We start from the raw sequence: 18,649 nt of genomic DNA, 5'->3' as shown, positions 1-18,649 counted from the left end.
TAATTTAATCACTGTACCATCTCTCACCTCACTTATTCTTTATGATAGAAAAGGATCGATAGGTCAATCAGTTGCAAACTCATATTTCAGTTACATTGGCCTGAGTCATTTACTGGCTTCTGAGGTTGCAAGTTGTCATCGTGTGTCCACAAAGTCCCCCCCCCCCCCAAAAAAAAATCACATTATATGGCTAGCAATTACCAATGAGATGAACATACCTGGGTTTGGTTTGAGACGGGTTTGGCAAATTTTACTGACATTCTTAGACACTTAGAAATCAAGCCTGGGGTCTCCAAACTTTCAAAACAAAGTTCCAGTTTTCTGCCCTTCAAACTTTAGGGGGGCCGGACTGTGGCTAGTGGGAGTAAATAATGCCATAGGGTTGGTTGTCAGTGGGAGGAATAGTGCCCCGTCTTTGGTGTCAGTGGAAGGAATAGTGCCAGTGGAATAAATGGTATCCCATGGGCCGGATTAAGGCAAGCAAAGGGCCACATCTGGCCCTCGGGCTGCAGTTTGGAGACCTCTGTTCTAGGCTTATAGGCAAGATATTGCCAAACAAATAGCAGGGGGGCTGGGAACTGCCCTAGCAGATCATGTACCAAAGCAAAAAAAAAAGGTAAAAAATTCCATCTTGCTGGAAGCAGTGGTTTTAATAACGCTTAGACCCCTTTCACACTGGGGCGGTTTGCAGGCGGTATTGCGCTAAAAATACCGCCTGCAAACCACCCCTAAACAGCCTCCGCTGTTTGTTCAGTGTGAAAGCCCGAGGGCTTTCACACTGAAGCGGTGCGCAGGCAGGGCGGTGAAAAAAGTCCTGCAAACCGCTTTTTTGGAGTGGTGAAGGAGCGGTGTATCCACCGCTCCTTCACCGCTCCTGCCCATTGAAATCAATGGGACAGCGCGGCTATACCGCGGCAATACCGCGGCTATAGCCGCGCTGCACTAGGGATTTTAACCCTTTTTCGGCCGCCAGCGGGGGTTAAAACCGCACCGCTAGTGGCCGAATACCACTGCAAGAACGACGGTACAGCAGCGCTAAAAATTGCGCTGTTGTACCGCCGACGCCCCCACCGCCCCAGTGTGAAAGGGGCCTTAAAGTGAAACATTAAAAATGTAAAATTCTTTGAAATAGAATGCCTGGGGGACGCCCTTAACCTTCCTATGAAGTGGTTCATCTGTAGGATGTATACAACCTTATACAGAAAAACTGAAATTTACAATTAAAAAAAGGTGTTTAACCACTTCAGCCCCGGAAGAATTTACCCCCTTCCTGACCAGAGCACTTTTTGCGATTCGGCACTGCGTCGCTTTAACTGACAATTGCGCGGTCGTGCGACGTTGTACCCAAACAAAATTGATGCCTTTTTTTTCCCACAAATAGAGCTTTCTTTTGGTGGTATTTGATCACCTCTGCGGTTTTTATTTTTTGCGATATAAACAAAAAAAAGCGACAATTTTGAAAAAAGACGCATTATTTTTTACTTTTTGCTTTAATAAATATCCCCCAAAAATATTTAAAAAAACATTTTTTCCCCTCAGTTTAGGCCGATATGTATTCTTCTACATATTTTTGGTAAAAAATATCACAATAAGTGTTTATTGATTGGTTTGTGCAAAAGTTATAGCGTCTACAAAATAGGGGATAGTTAGTGACTGCAACATTATGGTGGACACATCAGACAATTTTGACACATTTTTGGGATCATTGGCATTAATACAGCGATCAATGCTAAAAAATTGCATTGATTACTGTAAGAATATCACTGACAGTGAAGGGGTTAACCACTAGGTGGCACTGTAGGGGTTAAGTGTGTCCTAGGGCGTGATTCTAACTGTGGGGGGGAGGGGTTGTGTGTGACATGTCACTGATCACCACTCCCGATTACAGGGAGCTATGATCAGTGTCAGTGTCACTAGGCAGAACAGGGAAATGCTTGTTTACATTAGCATCTCCCCATTCTTCCTCACCGTGAGATGATCGCGGGGATCCCCACGGACATCGGGTCTGTGGGACCCGCTATCGCGGTCACAGAGCTCCCGGCGGGTGCGCGCCCGCGAGCTGCCTCTTAAAGGGCAACGTACAGGTACGTTAATCTGCCTGTATGTGCCCTCCTGCCGCAGTATATCTGCGTGAGTCGGTCTGGGAGCAGTTAAATTGCCAGTAAATGACAGCGCCTGTCCGTCTACTTCTGTTGCAGACAAAGCAAATGAGGATTCCCTTCCTCAATACCAGACCCATATCCTAGAAGACGTTCCGGTATAGATGTTAACCCCATGCAAAAAAAAAAAAAAAACAGCATGCAGTTACCCCTATAAATAAATCCCAGTCCCATATCTGAGCATGAAGCCTGACAGGCCAGAAAAGGAAGGGGGCAAATTGTCCCTCCCCCCACCCCCAAACTATACCAGGCACATAGGGATGGTACCATGCCAGAAGGGACCACCCTGGCATAGCACCTTATTCCCATGTTGATGAGGACAAATGCTTCTTCCCTTTAACCCTAGCTGGGTGATTGTGAAGGCCTATAGGTGGGTGGTTTATTGTAATCTGGGAACCTCCTTTACAATTAAGTTGGCCCCCACATACTGCCCCCCTATATTAATTAGTAAGGGGTACACAAAAAAGTAAACAGTAAATAAATCAAATTATATTTTTTTAAAAAAGTCCCACAATGTAAATTTGTGATCAATCACGTTGGACATAATCATATTTGGTCAATGACTTTGCCCTGAATACCCACCTCCTTTGTTTACATTCCATTGAGGTGACCGAGAGCTGTCATTCACGCCAAGTGAGACTGAATCAGACATATCAGTGGATTTTTTTCTTGCTTTCTTTCTTTCTTTGGGACAGGGGTGCTTTTTCACTGGTGTCCCTCCTGGCAAGATACCCTCCACATGCTGAGGGCATGTGGCTTGGTATGGTTCAGGAGAAGAGGCGCATGCTCATCTTTCCACTTTTCCTGGCCCACCAGGCTGCGTGCTCAGATTAGGGTATGGCATGGATTATGGGTGGTACTCCATGCTCTTTTTTTTTTTTTTGTGTGAGACTCCCTTAAAATCCATATCAGACCTGAAGGTTCTGGTATAGATTTTTTTTGGGGGGGGACCCGACTTTTTTAACACTTTCTCTGCCCCTTTGTTTTTATTTACCTGTCAGCTGGCAGTGTTCAGATCCACATTTTGACAGCGGACCTTTGTGGCCTCAGTTTACATCACACTACTTCTGATCATTCACACTTAGGTCTAGAAAACTGGACCTGCACGGACTGATCTGACCTGATTGGAAAGCATGTGTGAAAGGATCCTAAGGCTTGTGTACTAAAGGCATGCAGACTCTGCAGTTTTCCTCATCAGAACACTGAGAGTACACCAGGTGGTTATAATGAATACAGATCCTCGACTTTACGAATCAGTCTGGACAGGACATGATGAAACAAACAGTTATTTCTTTAAAAGAGAAGAAGGTAGGAATCTGCAACAAAGTTTATTAAAATCCTTGCAATGTACATAGATCACCCAGAGGGGGGGTGATTTTTTTTCTCAATAAAAGAGGCATTACATTTTAAGCCTACCATACTCTTAAAATCAGGGGTCTTCAAACTATGGCCCTCCAGTTGTTCAGAAACTACAATTCCCATCATGCCTAGTCATGTCTTTGAATGTCAGAGTTTTACAAGGCCTCATGGGATGTGTAGTTCCGCAACAGCTGGAGGGCCGTAGTTTGAGGAAAATTGAACTTAACCCAAAAAGTAAATCTAAGTAAGTAACTTAGACTTCCACACTTAACTTTAACACAACTTAAAGAGGAGCTTGACTCAAAAGGAGGAAGTTCCGCTTTAAGTCCTCTCCCCCCCTCCTCTGCCAAATTTGGCAGGTCATTTTTTCAGGGGGGTGGGACGACAACCTAGTTTTGACAGGTACCCGCTCCCACTTCCGCTCGGATCACCTAGGCGATCCGAGTGGAAGTTCTCCTCTGCTGACGTTTAAAAAACACACACTTATCTGTCCAGGGATCCAGCGATGTCCTCACCCGACCCTGTTCTTTGCCAGCCTTTGAGTCCCTGGCATCGGCACTGGTGGCATCCGGCTGTGACTTCTACCGGCTTCACACCTGGCTGCCCCCTTGCGCATGCACAAGTGGTGCTGCACCTTGTGAATGGTCCGCAGTGTCCTGGGACCTGTGACTTGTCCCAAGAGGCTGCTGGGAGAGGTGGGGGGGGGGGGTGTGAACTTTCACTCTGATCGCCTAGATGGTCAGTGCAGAAGTGGGAGCAGGTACCTCTCAAAATCAGGTACCCCCATCAAAAAAGACATTCTAAATATGGGAGGGGGAGAAGAGGAGGAAAAGCAGAACTTCCCCTTTAACCTGATCCTAACCCTTAACCTAACCCTAAAAATTAAAGCTGAATTCCAGTCAATTTATAAAAACAACCACTCTGTATAGTAAGGGCCTGATGCTTGTTTATTCTAGAGCACATGTTATACAGAGTAATACTTCATTCCTCGATCCCGCAGGCTCTTAACACTTAACCTCGTGGACACATGCACATGGCTATATGATTCTACATAGGATCTTGCTGGCAATAAGATTATATGTAAAATCTTGTTTGTACACTTTATGTATGCAATGTTTGTGCTAACATTTACACATGTACATTTATAATGTACTCTATTGGTTTCTAGAACACAAGTGGCTCCTGCCTCCACACACACAGACCAATCAATGTTCCTTCGTCTTCAATACTGAATTTGTGTCTAGGGAAATTTGAAAGATGCAAGCTATCTTTAATAACCCATTTAGTTCTTCAGATCAGCTTCATCAAATGAATCACAATCAGGCGTGGCAGAATAGTTTGTCAACTAAACGGTATCATTTACTTGCTTAAAGCGGAGTTCCACCCAAAAGTGGAACTTCCACTCATTGTACTCCTTTCCCCCTCCGGTGCCACATTTGGCACCTTTTGGGGGGAGGGGGGGCAGGATACCTTTCTTTCACAGGTATGCTGTCCCCATTTCCAGGAACCTCGGCCGCGGGTATTGACGTCCCCGCGGGGCTCCCTCCTCCTCCCTCCTCCTTCCCCAGCCACCAGGCAAGTAGAGAGGAGCGGCGCATCGCGCATGCGCAATAGGGTTCCCAGCGTGAAGCCATAAGGCTACACTGCGGGATCCCCTTAACCTCCTTGGCGGTATTCCTGAGTCTGGCTCGGGGTGGATTTTCAGTACCAAAAACGGTAACCCCGAGCCAGACTTGGGATCGCATCGCAGGATCCATGTAGAGGTTACTTACCTTGTCCCCTGGATCCTGTGATGTCTCCCCGCAGTGTAAGCGAGCCGTCCTCCGCTCGATCTATCACACCCGGGCTCCGTTCCCTGCGAGCGTTGCGGCGCACGGGGACGGAGATAGGCACCAAATTCAAAAAGTAGAACACACAATACATACTGTACACTGTAATCTTACAGATTATATTACTGTATCAATTTATTTCAACTCCCTTTTGTCCCTAGTGGTTTCTCCAGTGCCCTGCATGCAGTTTTATATTATATATACTGTTCTTTTTGCCTAGAAACTGGAGATTGTTCATAGCAACCAAAACCATCCCTTTACATCAAAAGCAGGTTTAGATCAGCTAGAAAACAGCGATAATAAATTAGAATCACCTGCAGAAATTAGCAATAATGATTTGTGGGGAGATCCGTCATCAAACACTGAAAGTAACGACAGCGACAATTCTGCAACTGAGCAAATTTCAGTGTTTGATTTGATTACATTAATGAATAATTTTTATTATCATTATATTATTATTTCTTATAATAATTTATAGTTATTTATTATATTATAATTTATGATTTAGTGTTTTAAACTTTATCATACCTGGGATGCCTACTAGACTCTTGTTTGGACAGATATACGTGTGTTATTCCTAAGAATTACAGGCCTACAATATAAAACGCCAAATTTCCATGCAAAATAATTGTACCGCTTTTTGCACCAAAAATCTGAAATAATCATACCGCCAGGGAGGTTAATCACAATGGAGGCGGCAGTACCCGACAGCTGATGGAAACATCAGCTGCGGTGCCGACATCGCTGGACTTCAGGACAGGTAAGTGTCCAATTATGAAAAGTCAGCAGCTGCAGTATGTGTAGCTGCTGGCTTTTAATTTTTGCAGCAGTGGGCGGAACTTCCGTTTTAAATGCAATTGCCAAGTGTAAAATAACATCTTTGGGATCTGTATATGTCTAATTTTGATTGGACTAGCTCAAATAGCACTCAAAACTCCCGAATGGGTATAGTGGCAGCTTGATCAATATCCTTTGCCACAAACGAATCAATTAAAATTTAAACTCTTAAAGTGTACCTCCACTTTTTTTTTTAGAAAAAACACTCCCCTCTGGGTGATCTATGTAGATTGTAAGGATTTTCACAAAGTTTGTTGCAGGTTCCTAACTGTTGTAATTCTGAAGGACTAGGCGTTTGTCTGTCTCTGTCCATGTGCTCAGTGAATCTGTATGGGAGTGGTTTTATAATTATCAATCAGCTGCTGCACCCGCAGGGTTCTAATGAGGAAAGTGGCAGGATCTGCATTCCTTTAGACGTGATTTCCTTTTTGGAAATGCTCACCAAAAATTCAGTTTTTTAATGCTGGAGATGCCAAAAATCGGACTAGTACCTTCGTGCAGACTTCTGGGAAAATTGGTAAGCCAATCACATAAGTAGGAAATTAAATTTTTAGCGGGCATTCTGCATACCATCTGTGTACAGAATGCCTCCAGGTAGTCATATTGCATTTTACAGAAAATGACAGGGCTACAGATTGAAAAGGAAAGGAGTTTTTCAATAACATTCAATTACAATATGACTTGAGTTGTAATTATATATGGTGTATTACTTTATTTTATTTTTTGCCAACGAAAGTGGAGTTACCCTTTAACCCCTTCCCGCCGAGCGTACACAGATGTACTCAGCTTTCGGGGGTTATACCGAGATGATGCCCGCAGCTGCAGGCATCATCCCGGTACTGTTTTTTAGAGCCGGCGATCGGCTTTCCAGGTATAACAACCGATGCGGCGAAAAGCCGCTTGGCTGTTATACTGGAGGAGCGAGAGGGGACGTCGCCCCCTCCCGCCGCCTTCCGCCGCTCTTACCGGGCCTCCCGATCCACCGGGAGGCCCGATCACCAATTCACCGCCTCCGGCGGCTAGTTACAGTCTGGAACGGAGCCGTAAGCAGCTTCGTTCCAGCCTCCTAATAGTAAACACGGACGCGACGTCATGTCGTCACTTCCCATTTACTCGTCTGCCAATGGCGCCGGTTTTAAAAAAATATACAGTATTCAGAATCGCCAAAAACAGCGATCTGAATAATTTGAAGTGCAAAGGAGGGATCGGGGATCCCTCCATAGGAGTACCTGTCACCACCTATTACTGTCACAAGGGATGTTTACATTCCTTGTGACAGCAATAAAAGTGATTACATTTTTTTTTTTTTTTAAACACAATTTATAAATATAAAAATAAATAAAATAAATAAGAAAAAAATTTTTTTTTAAAGCGCCCCCATCCTAGTGAGCTTGCGCAGCAAAGAAACGCATACGGAAGTCGCGCCCGCATATGTAAACGGTGTTCAAATGACACATGTGAGGTATCGCCGCGATCATCAGAGCGAGAGCAATAATTCTAGACCTCCTGTAACTCTAACCTGGTAACCGTAAAAAAAATTTTAAAGCGTCCCCTATACAAAAAAATGGGCTAACTTTACTGTTTGTTTTTTTTTAAATTCATGAAAGTGTCCCTTTTCCCAAAAAGTTGCGTTTAAAACACCACTGCACAAATACCGTGTGATATAAAATATTGCAACAATCACCATTTTATTCTCTAGATTCTCTGCTAAATATATATATATATATATATATATATATATATATATATATATATATATATATATACAAATATAATGTTTGGGGGCTCTAAAGAATTTTCTAGCAAAAAATACGGATTTTAACTTGTAAACATCAAATGTCAAAAATAGGCTTAGTCATGAAAGGGTTAAAGCAAATCTGTCACTTCTCAAAAAGCATTCCTCCTACAAATGCTGTGAGCAAAGATATCGCATACATACGTTTCTTCTACACATTTTCATCACCGTGACAAAGACTATTAAAATGTCACTCCTGACATTTCAATAAAGTTCTGTGAAAAAAGTAAACAGTGCAATGTGCTGGGGTCGGTTCTGTCCCACAGAGCACACCAGTGGCTATGTGTCCAGTGCGGCTTGATGGTGTGAGCGAGCTCTTACATCTTATAGGTGTTTCAGATTCCTGTGTCCCTGCTGTGCTCAATGGTCCCTACTGCCAACCTCTAGATCCCCAACCTCTACATCCCCAACCTCTACATTCCCAACCTCTACATCCCCAACCTCTACATTCCCAACCTCTACATTCCCAACCTCTACATCCCCAACCTCTACATTCCCAACCTCTACATTCCCAGCCTCTACATTCCCAACCTCTACATCCCCAACCTCTACATCCCCAACCTCTACATCCCCAACCTCTACATCCCCAACCTCTACATTCCCAACCTCTACATCCCCAACCTCTACATCCCCAACCTCTACATTCCCAACCTCTACATCCCCAACCTCTACATTCCCAGCCTCTACATTCCCAACCTCTACATCCCCAACCTCTACATCCCCAACCTCTACATTCCCAACCTCTACATCCCCAACCTCTACATCCCCAACCTCTACATCCCCAACCTCTACATCCCCAACCTCTACATTCCCAACCTCTACATCCCCAACCTCTACATCCCCAACCTCAGGGAGCAGGGGCCGTGTGCTGCCTATTTTTTGCAACTGAGAGTCACCAAACACCGAGCCAAACACAGAACACCTCCTCATTGGACGTATGGATATGGTGGTGGCCAAATTGGATGTTTTTCTTGCCCATTCATTTTTTCTGTGTCTAGTAGGAGACAGGCAGGAGGAACCACAATGGGGGATGCAGGCATCCAATGCTTCCAGAAGAGTTTGCCAGAGGCTTCAGTGTTAGAAGCAAGTGGAGTTGTGACTTAGTGTCCACTGGAGAGTAATGCCCTGTACAGATGATCGGACATTCCGACAACCAAATCCATGGATTTTCTCCGACGGATGTTGGCTCAAACTTGTCTTGCATACACACGGTCACACAAAGTTGGTGGGAAATTCTGAGCGCCAAGAACGCGGTGATGTAAAACACATATGACAAGCCAAGAAAAATGAAGTTCTACAGCCAGTGCGGCTCCTCCGCTTGATTCTGAGCATGCGTGGCACTTTATGCGTCGGAATCGTGTACACACGATCGAAATTTACGACAACGGATTTTGTTGTCAGAAAACTTTAGAGCCAGCTCTCAAACTTTGTGTGTCAGAAATTCCGATGGAAAAAGTCAGATGGAGCCTACACACGGTCGGAATTTCCAAAAACAAGCTCCGATCGCACATTTTCCGTCGGAAAGTCCGATCGTGTGTACAGGGCATAAGTAGTCAATGACCTATACTCTGACCATGGTCTGTGACCTCTGGCGCGCCGGAAGCAACCTGACATTTATGATATGTTGTTAACCAGCTGCTGTATTTCTTGAGGAACACATCTCTCTTTAGCCACATAAGGACCGAGCCTCTTTCTGAGATTTGTTGTTTACAAATTAAAAACTGTTTTTTTTGCTAGAAAATTACTTAGAACCCCCAAACATTATACATTTTTTTCTAACATATATAACGAATATTCATTCGCTGTTGTAACACACCTGGGTGGGCTCTGGTCGCATCCTCTGCAACCAGAGCCCACCCTATTTTGAAGCCTATTCGAGCCTCTGGCTCTAATCAGGTGCTTAAAAAAAACCCAGCTGCTGTAATTTATGCGTCCTGAAAGGGGCCAGACGCATGAATAGGGGGTGGCTGCGGCGGCCATGGATGGATTCATGTTATCTATCCATTGCATATAGGGGGTGGCCTGGAGAGAGGGGGCAGCACCCGGGTGCCCCTAATCGATGCGCCGCCCCTGGTATGTGGTATCAATATTTAGGCAACCCTTATGCCGCATACACACGGTCAGATTTTCCGACGGGTATTGTTCGATGTGAGCTTGTTGTCTGAAAGTCCGACCGTGTGTATGCTCCATCGAACATTTGCTGTCGGACTTTCCACCAACAAATGTTTGCTAGCAGGTTCTCAAATTTTCCGCCAACAAAACTTTGTTGTCGGAATTTCCGATCGTGTGTACACAAGTCCGTCGGACAAAAGTTCACGCATGCTCGGAATCAAGCAGAAGGAGCCGCACTGGCTATTGAACTTCATTTTTCTCGGCTCGTCGTACGTCTTGTACGTCACCGCGTTCCCACGTTCGTAATTGTTGGCCAACATTTGTGTGACCGTGTGTATGCAAGACAAGTTTGAACCAACAACCTTTGAACAAAAATCCACGGTTTTGTTGGCGGAAAGTCCGATCATGTGTACGGGGCATTACTTTGAAAAGTTTTTAATCATTGTCTGTCTGATTGTTATCCATTTTTAATCAATTTATAATAAAAACATTTTTAATTATAACATTGGGGGTTATTTGCGAAAGGCAAATCTACTTTGCACTACAAGTGCATTTGGAGGTGCAGTCGCTGTAAATCTGAGGGGCAGATCTGAAATGAGGGGAAGCTCTGCTGATTTTATCATCCAATCATATACAAGCCAAAATGCAGTTTTTTTATTTTCCTTGCATGTCCCCCACGGATCTACAGCGGCTGCACTTCAAAGTGCATTTTTAGTGCAAAGTGGATTTGCCTTTCGTAAATAACCCCAATTGTGTACATCAGTGCCTATAAAGTCCAGTACCAATTTTCCACTATTATCTCCAAGTAGTCAATGGGGTTGATTTACTAAAACTGGAGAGTGCAAAGTCTGGTGCAGCTGTGCATGTTAGCCAATTCGCTTTTAACTACAACTTTTTCAATGAAGCTTTGCCAATAAAACCTGGAAGCTGATTGGCTACTATGCACAGCTGTCCAAGATTTTGCACTCTCAAGTTTTAGTAAATCAACCCCAAGGTCTTCCATTGCAGGAAGAATGCTTTTGATTCGAAGTTACTTTAAAAATCGATCTCCCAGAAAATCTGAAAGCTGCAGGAATTTTGATGCTGGAACCCTCTGCAGAAAATGAAAATCTGGTCGGTGACTCAACCTAAAAGAATCTGTGCAGACTGTAATATCCATTTTAGGCATGTTAAAGAAACCGATCATTATTTTAAATTTAACAAAAAAACAAAAAAAAAAGTGACATTTTCTACGATTCTGTACAATATTAGAGATCTGCCAAGTTATTATTTCAGGATCAGACTTACCGTGCACTTTGCAGACTCTGAGGATGGAGAAGATGATGACAGTCCACACAGCGGAGTACTCCATTGGAAAGCAGTGTACAGTAAATCTCAGGGTATCACAGACAGTAGAAGTATGTGGATCTCAGATAGACGTTTGTCACAAGTGAAGGATGTCAGGGGAAGCCTTCCTGAGCCTCTCACGCTCCTCCCTGAGAAAGAATCTGTCAGTGTGGGACGAATGGAAGAAAGTAGTAGTAGCTGCTTGGAGAAGTTTATTATGACACGTGGTGTGATGAATGGGTGGGATTGTTTAGAATAACAGTTACCATTTATGGAGCATGGAGAGAAAAATCTAGAGAGGGATATTGTGGGAAGAATTATTCACATTTATAGGGAGAGGATATAAAAAAAAAGTGAAAACATACATTTTGCATGCGTGGTGCACCGTTTTTTTGTTATGGATGTAAATGGTCAAAATCTTTAGCTCAGAGTTCAGTGACCTTTATACTATCAAAAGTGTCAAACTGGCGGCCCTCCAGCTGTTGCGGAACTACAAGTCCCATGAGGCTTTGCAAGGCTGGCCGTCACAAGCATTGTGCAAAAATACCAGCGCCACAGAAAAGTGTTTAAAGCGAAGGTCCACCCTAAAATTAAAAATTACATTAACATTCTACAAAAAAAAAAATATAAAAAAAACATTGAAGTAGTTGCTGACTTTTTTTTTTTTTTTTTTCAACGGCCGGACCTCCGTTTTAAATAAAAAAAACAATTGGACCGCTGCTGCTTCAATTATTAATGTATCAATAAAGCGATTCGCAGATAAAGTGAGTAGCGCAGGTCCACATACTAAAATATAACTTCCTTCAGTGTAAATATTAAATATTAGTGATCTTAAAGAGGAATTGCGGTCTGCACCCCAAAACATCTGGGGTGCCAAGGTTCGCCATCACTGGCCTAGGCCAATGACCAGGCAAGAAACAGGAAGTGGGCTGTATAAGGTATTTACTGGCTGAAAAAAATGTTTTTACTATACAAAGTTAAAACGACAAGGGCAGAAGATTTAATAGATTGAAAGTTGAAAAAATGACTGAAGCTCCGCTTTAACCACTTGCCGACCAGCCGCCGCAGCGTTACTGCGGCAGAATGGCATAGCTGGGCAAAACGACGTTATGTTACGTCGCTTCGCCCTATGGCCACTAGGGGCGCGCACTGCTCGCCCCCGGAGCCGATGCGAGTGCCCGGCGGGCGCAATGACCGCTGGGCTCCCGCGATCGCTCGTGACACACTGAGAACTGGGATCAGTGTGTAAACACACCTATCCTGGTTCTCTCAGGGGAGAAAAGACAGATCGTCTGTTCATACAAAGTATGAACTGCGATCTGTCATCTCCCCTAGACAGTCCCCTCCCCCTTCAGTTAGAACACAGAGAGGGAACACAGTTAACCCCTTAATCGCCCCCTAGTGTTAACCCCTTCTCTGCCAGTGACATTTTTATAGTAATCAGTGCATTTTTATAGCACCGATCGCTGTATAAATGCCAATGGTCCCAAAATTGTGTCAAAAGTGTCCGATGTGTCCGCCATAATGTCGCAGTCTCAATAAAAAAATGCAGATCGCCACCATTATTAGTAAAAGATTAAAAAAAAATAATAAAAATGCTATAAATCTATCCCCTATTTTGTAGACGCTATAACTTTTGCGCAAACCAATCAATATATGCTTATTGCAATTTTTTTTACCAAAAATATGTAGAAGAATACATATCGGCCTAAACTGAGGAAAAATTTGCTTTTTTTAAAAAAAATGGGGATATTTATTATAGCAAAAAGTGCAAAATATTGTGTTTTTTTTTCAAAATTGTCGCTCTTTTTTTGTTTATAGCGCAGAAAATAAAAACCGCAGAGATGATCAAATACCACCAAAAGGAAGCTCTACTTGTGTGAAAAAAAGGACGTCAATTTTGTTTGGGTGAAACGCCGCACGACCGCGCACTTGTCAGTTAAAGCGACGCAGTGCGAATCGCAAAAAAATGGCCTGGTCATTGAGCAGCCAAATCTTCCGGGGCTGATGCATTTAAACCTAATGTCAGCTGTCTTATACCTAATATGACCCAAAGTATTTATAGTGCACCTCCTCTAAACAACAATATACGTAATAGTGCAATTATGCAAAGTTAGACAAAGTGCAAATGCATAAATGTGTGCAAAACATTAGATCATGGGCAAAAATCAAAATAATAATAAAAAGTGCAAAGATTCAAAATCACACATTGCTTCAGTGACAGTCCAAAAGTCCCAAGAGAAAAAAAAGATTAAGGTTCTTATAAAAGTAAAATGTAAAAAACGGTGTCCATCAATAAATGCCTCCCAAAGAAATTCTCTTCAAATTCACCACAGTGCTCCACCGGCCATGAATCCTTCACCACTCTACCCAGGCAGAGGCATGATGGGACTTGTAGTTCTGCAACAGCTAGCGGGATGCCAATTTGACACTCAAGTGAAAGGAGGGAATATATGCATGTGGACCAAATAATCAGTGCTGAACACTATACCCTTGATACCAGGCATATCTAAAGAAAAAAAAGGACAGTGCTGTATTAAAGTGGCTGCAAACCTTTACATATACCCAGTGAAGTGACTGGCTTCAGGTGATACACAGAGATGAAACAAATCCTCCCACATAAGTTGTACCTGTTTATCCACAGCCGTTTTTCCTCTACATCCATTCAAAGTGCAGAATTTACACAGAATCTCTCAACTTTGAAAAGCAGGGGGTGGAGAGCTGAAGGTATATCAGTGAGGAGGGCTCTGAGAGCTGATTGGAGGGAAGAGACACACCCCCTTCACACAGCACACATGAACAGAGCTGAAGCTGTCAATCAGCTGGAGGTCCCTCCCCGTCACCTTTTTTCTCTTGGTGTCAGGAAAACTTGTCAGATAAAAAAACTATCATGCTTATAGGAGAGGAATGAAGCAGCAGACAGAAATTACACTGAGTGCTCTGAAGTGAGACAAGTACACACTATAGAGGGATATGCTTTGTTATATATTTCATGTCTGAGGTTTACAACCACTTTAATAATGTGATTAAATACAATAGTTAAAATCAATGGCATGTAAATAGCTTAATTAATATTATTAACAATATCCATATAAATCCAGAAAGTGCTCATCCACCCAGAAATGGAACTTCCGCTGATCGGATTCCCCCCCCCCCCCGGTGTCACATTTGGCGCCTTTCAGGGGGAGGCAGATACCTGTCTAATTCAGGTATTTGCTCTCACTTCTGGCGAAGGATCGCTGCAGTATCCACGGTGATCTACGCCATGTCCGGCCCCTCCTCCATTCCCCCCGCTGTCTTCTGGGAGACACACAGGTCCCAGAAGACAGCAGGGACCAGTCAGAATGCACAGCGTGACTCGCGCACGCTCAGTAGGGAAACAGCCTGTGAAGCCCAAGGCTTCACTTCCTGATTCCCTTACTGAAGATGCCAGCGCCTGCACCTGGGAGCCGAGGGACAGATCGACTTCGAGTGAGGACATCGCGGGCGCCCTGGACAGCTAAGTGTCCTTATTTTAAAAGTCAGCAGCTGCAGTATTTGTAGCTGCTGACTTTTAATTTTTTTTTTAACTCACAACATTATCTGTCACTCAAAACAAAAGAGAAATGCTGTGCCTGTAGGTGAAGGTCCACAAGGAATCAATGTGGATGTGGACATATAGAATCATTATATTGTTGTCATGCTCTGCTTGTCCTCTAGATGGCGTGTGCCTGCCTACTTTTTTCTCAGCTGCACCCCTTGAACCCCTGAAGAAACTCAACTTGCGAAACGCATTGGGACACTGCACTTTTCCTATGCTGCGTTCTGACTCATGTATTATTGCTTGAAAAGCTATTTAGATGTTGACATGGTTGTATGTATGGGAAGTTGTATGGGGTTGCTGACTATATTTGTATACTAAGATTCACCCAGTATGTTTTTTACTATTTGGGGTTCTTTACCTGTTTTTTAACTATATGATTTTGCAATACGTTTTATGATTTTATACTCAGGTACCCCAGACGACGTCACTATATGATGAAACGCAAAGGGCGGAGCAACATGCTGATGTCACCACGGTCCTCGAGTCCAGGAAGGATGGGTTTCTGGCGACTGGCTTGTTTGTTTTTAAAGCCGAAAATCATTTTCTGTGATGTAAGTGCACTATGTTTGATAATTTGGAAGTTTTAAGGATTTTATGCTATGGTGAGCCTTTTATATTTTATGTTTGATAATTTGGAAGTTTTAAGGATTTTATGCTATGGTGAGCCTTTTATATTTTGAGGATCACAATTGACAATGCCTTCTGGATGGTTGATCTGCATGTCCAAAGAGGTTCCTCGGATGGTGTAAAGGCCCTGACTGGGTATAAGCCACAAGTGTCACTGACCTCCCGTGATAGGAGGTCTGTAGAAGCTGGTAAAGCGAACGATTGGTTTATGGTGGAGGTGATAGTTGAGGGATCACACACTGGAAGGTGGTGGATGGCGTGGACACTGATAAAGAGTATTTTCCATCACCTTTGGACTTTTACCAAATCACCTGTCTTTGGTGTATTGAGCTGAATGAGTGCAACTCTGCATAGGAATACATGATTATATACTGTACATGTCTCTATGTATCATTTTACTTATAGCACCTAAAAAGTCCCTTTACTAATTTCCTTTATTTTGGATTGTGAATATTTGCATGCAGATCTGTCTGATTTTCGGAGAGTCACGCAATTCCAGAATTCCCAGAAATTGGCTACCCGTGATTCATTTGTATGATTCCTTGCAGGAAAGAGTCACTTCGGATAGGGAAGGGAAGGGTTAACATCCCTATTGTTAGATTATCCGGCATCTGCATCACGCTGGAGATGTTTCCTATTGTTTCCTTACGACTTAACAGGAAATGAGAGGAAGGTAAGAGGGATTCCTATTATAGATAACTGTCACCGGAAGATTTGTCCCCATTGGATGATTTCCCTTCATCTTTTGCTCTTCTGACAGTATCATAGGTTTTGGATTTCCTCCAACTTCCTGCCTCAATAAACAAAAAAAAGAAAAAGAAAACTAAAAAAAAGTTGGCTATTACATGTTACATACACTTTAAGCTGATAAGCATTATATTTATATCTACATAAATATGTATACATTTGATGTATTCCCATAAAGTACCGGTAGTCTGCTTGATTCTAAGGTTAGTGGGCCCTTTATTACCAGACCTGCCCTTCCCTTCATGTCTTGAGAGATCGCAGGACGGTACGAAATATTTGGCAGCTTTTTGCAGCTTTTTTTTTTTTTTTTTTTACTCAAGAACTCCAGGCTTCTCGCGACTTCCCAGCCTGCTTTCTTTCTTTTTTTTTTTTATATTAAAAACTTTCACCATATGTAATGAATGGTTTATTAATGTTTGAAATCATCATAGACATTTGTGTCCTTGGATACCAAATGAAGCAAAAAGCCTCACATCATTTGAAGTGCTTTTTAACTTCACAGCTAGAAAATTCTTATGAATTCTAAAACACCAGTTTTGTTTTTTCAATTCCCCCTTCAAAGTATTATTAAAAAAAAAAATTAAAAATAAAAAACAGCTGAGGCTGTAATACTACTTTAAAAAATAAAAAAATGTTCCTGTGCTAAAGTGTAATAAAATGAGCTGCACCTATAAATCACCCGAATACCAAAATTGATATAAAAACATGTTATTTTAATTGAAATTTATTTTATTTTGCTTTATCTAACTTCCTTTTCCTTTTTACTCCGGTTAATCGGGTATGGACAAAATTTGAAACTGTTCATCCATGTTTAATAAATATGTTAGGAATTTGACTTAATATTATATAGTTCATATATACTGTTTTTACCTTTGTTTTGTTTGATATGCTCTGTCTTGTAACCTTTTATTTGTAAATTTTATCCAGAAAATAATAAAAATTTTGGAACCCCCCCCCCCCCCAAAAAAAACATGTATACAAAGAATAGTGCACCTCTTATTATATAGCAAAAATGAATGAATAGTACAGAGAGTGTGCAAACAAACAAGTATTGAAATAAATAGTCCATAAGGCCTCTTGCACACGATACTCCTGTTTGAGCATCTACTTTTTCAGACGTTTTTATTTTGCATGTATTTGCACAAATTTGCGCATGCACGAAAACATATTCTTGCGTTTTTGTTCTGCACAATATGTAAATTAGCATTTGCACACATTTTTTGCATTCAAACAAGGGTATTTGCGTGCATTTGCACTCATTAGGCGTAAATTACTGACTAAAAATGCTGATTTTTAATTTTTTTTCTTCTTTACTGAAGAATGCACGACTCTTGTTTACGCGCCTGTGTGCATATGCACTCCTCTACCCAAAATTATAAAAAATGTTTTACTTTAAATATTTGCCCTTTAATCTTTCCTCTGCCCATGTAGTTTTATTTAGTCACTTCAGCCCCAGAAGGTTTTACCTACTTCCTGAGCAGGCCATTTTATTGCGTCGCTTTAACTGACAATTGTGCGGTCGTGCAATAAAATTGATGTCTTTTTTTTCCCCCCACAAATATAGCTTTCTTTTGATGGTATTTGATCACCTCTGCGTTTTTTGGGGTTTTTTTTGCACTATGAACACTTACTTTCTGCTATAATACATATCCAAAAAAAAGAAAAATGTAAAAAACAAATTTCTTCATCAATTTAGGCCAATATGAATTCTGCTACATATTGTTGGTAAAAAAAATCCCAATAACCGTATATTGATTGTTTTGCTCAAAAGTTATAGGGTCTACAAACTATGGGATAGATTTATGGACTTTTATTTATTTATTTATTTATTTATTTATTTGTTACTGGTAATGGCGGTGATCTGCATTTTTTAACGGGACTGTGACATTGCGGTGGACAAATCTGACCCTAAGTGACACTTTTTGGGGACCAGTGACACCAATACAGTGATCAGTGCTATAAAAATGCACTTATTACTGTATAAATGACACTGGCAGGGAAGGGGTTAACACTAGGGGAAATCAAGGGGTTAAATGTGTTCCCTGGAAGGTGCTTTCTAACTGTAGGGGGAGTGTTACACTGGAGGAAAAGAGAGTTTGTGATTCAGCTTAGCTAAAACACGATCTCTCTCTTTTCCCCCCGACAGAGCAGTGGTGTGCTTTGTTTACATCGGCACACCGCTGCTCCTCGTCTTTTCTGAAGTATCGGCAGGTCGCGGTGGACATCGCGGCTGCCGGATCCGCTGATTGACTCCTGCTGTGTCAGCAGGAGCGAC

At 42.3% G+C, this 18,649-nt stretch overlaps 1 protein-coding gene across 1 annotated transcript in view; it reads right to left on the bottom strand.

Moving 5' to 3' along the window:
* LOC141133286 (limbic system-associated membrane protein-like) overlaps positions 1 to 11,640 on the bottom strand; it is a 55,397-nt gene extending 43,757 nt beyond the window's left edge. The window contains exon 1 of the mRNA XM_073622560.1: positions 11,379 to 11,640. Coding sequence (XP_073478661.1) covers positions 11,379 to 11,442 — 64 coding nt within the window. The 5' untranslated portion in view covers positions 11,443 to 11,640. The remainder of the gene's footprint in view (positions 1 to 11,378) is intronic.
* Between the last annotated feature and the right edge of the window lie 7,009 nt (positions 11,641 to 18,649).

This window comes from Aquarana catesbeiana, linkage group LG03 (assembly GCF_042186555.1).
Source record: "Aquarana catesbeiana isolate 2022-GZ linkage group LG03, ASM4218655v1, whole genome shotgun sequence".
Lineage (NCBI taxonomy): Eukaryota > Metazoa > Chordata > Amphibia > Anura > Ranidae > Aquarana > Aquarana catesbeiana.
The sequence above is the reverse complement of the archived record's forward strand: the minus strand, read 5'-3'. Positions and strand labels throughout refer to the sequence as shown.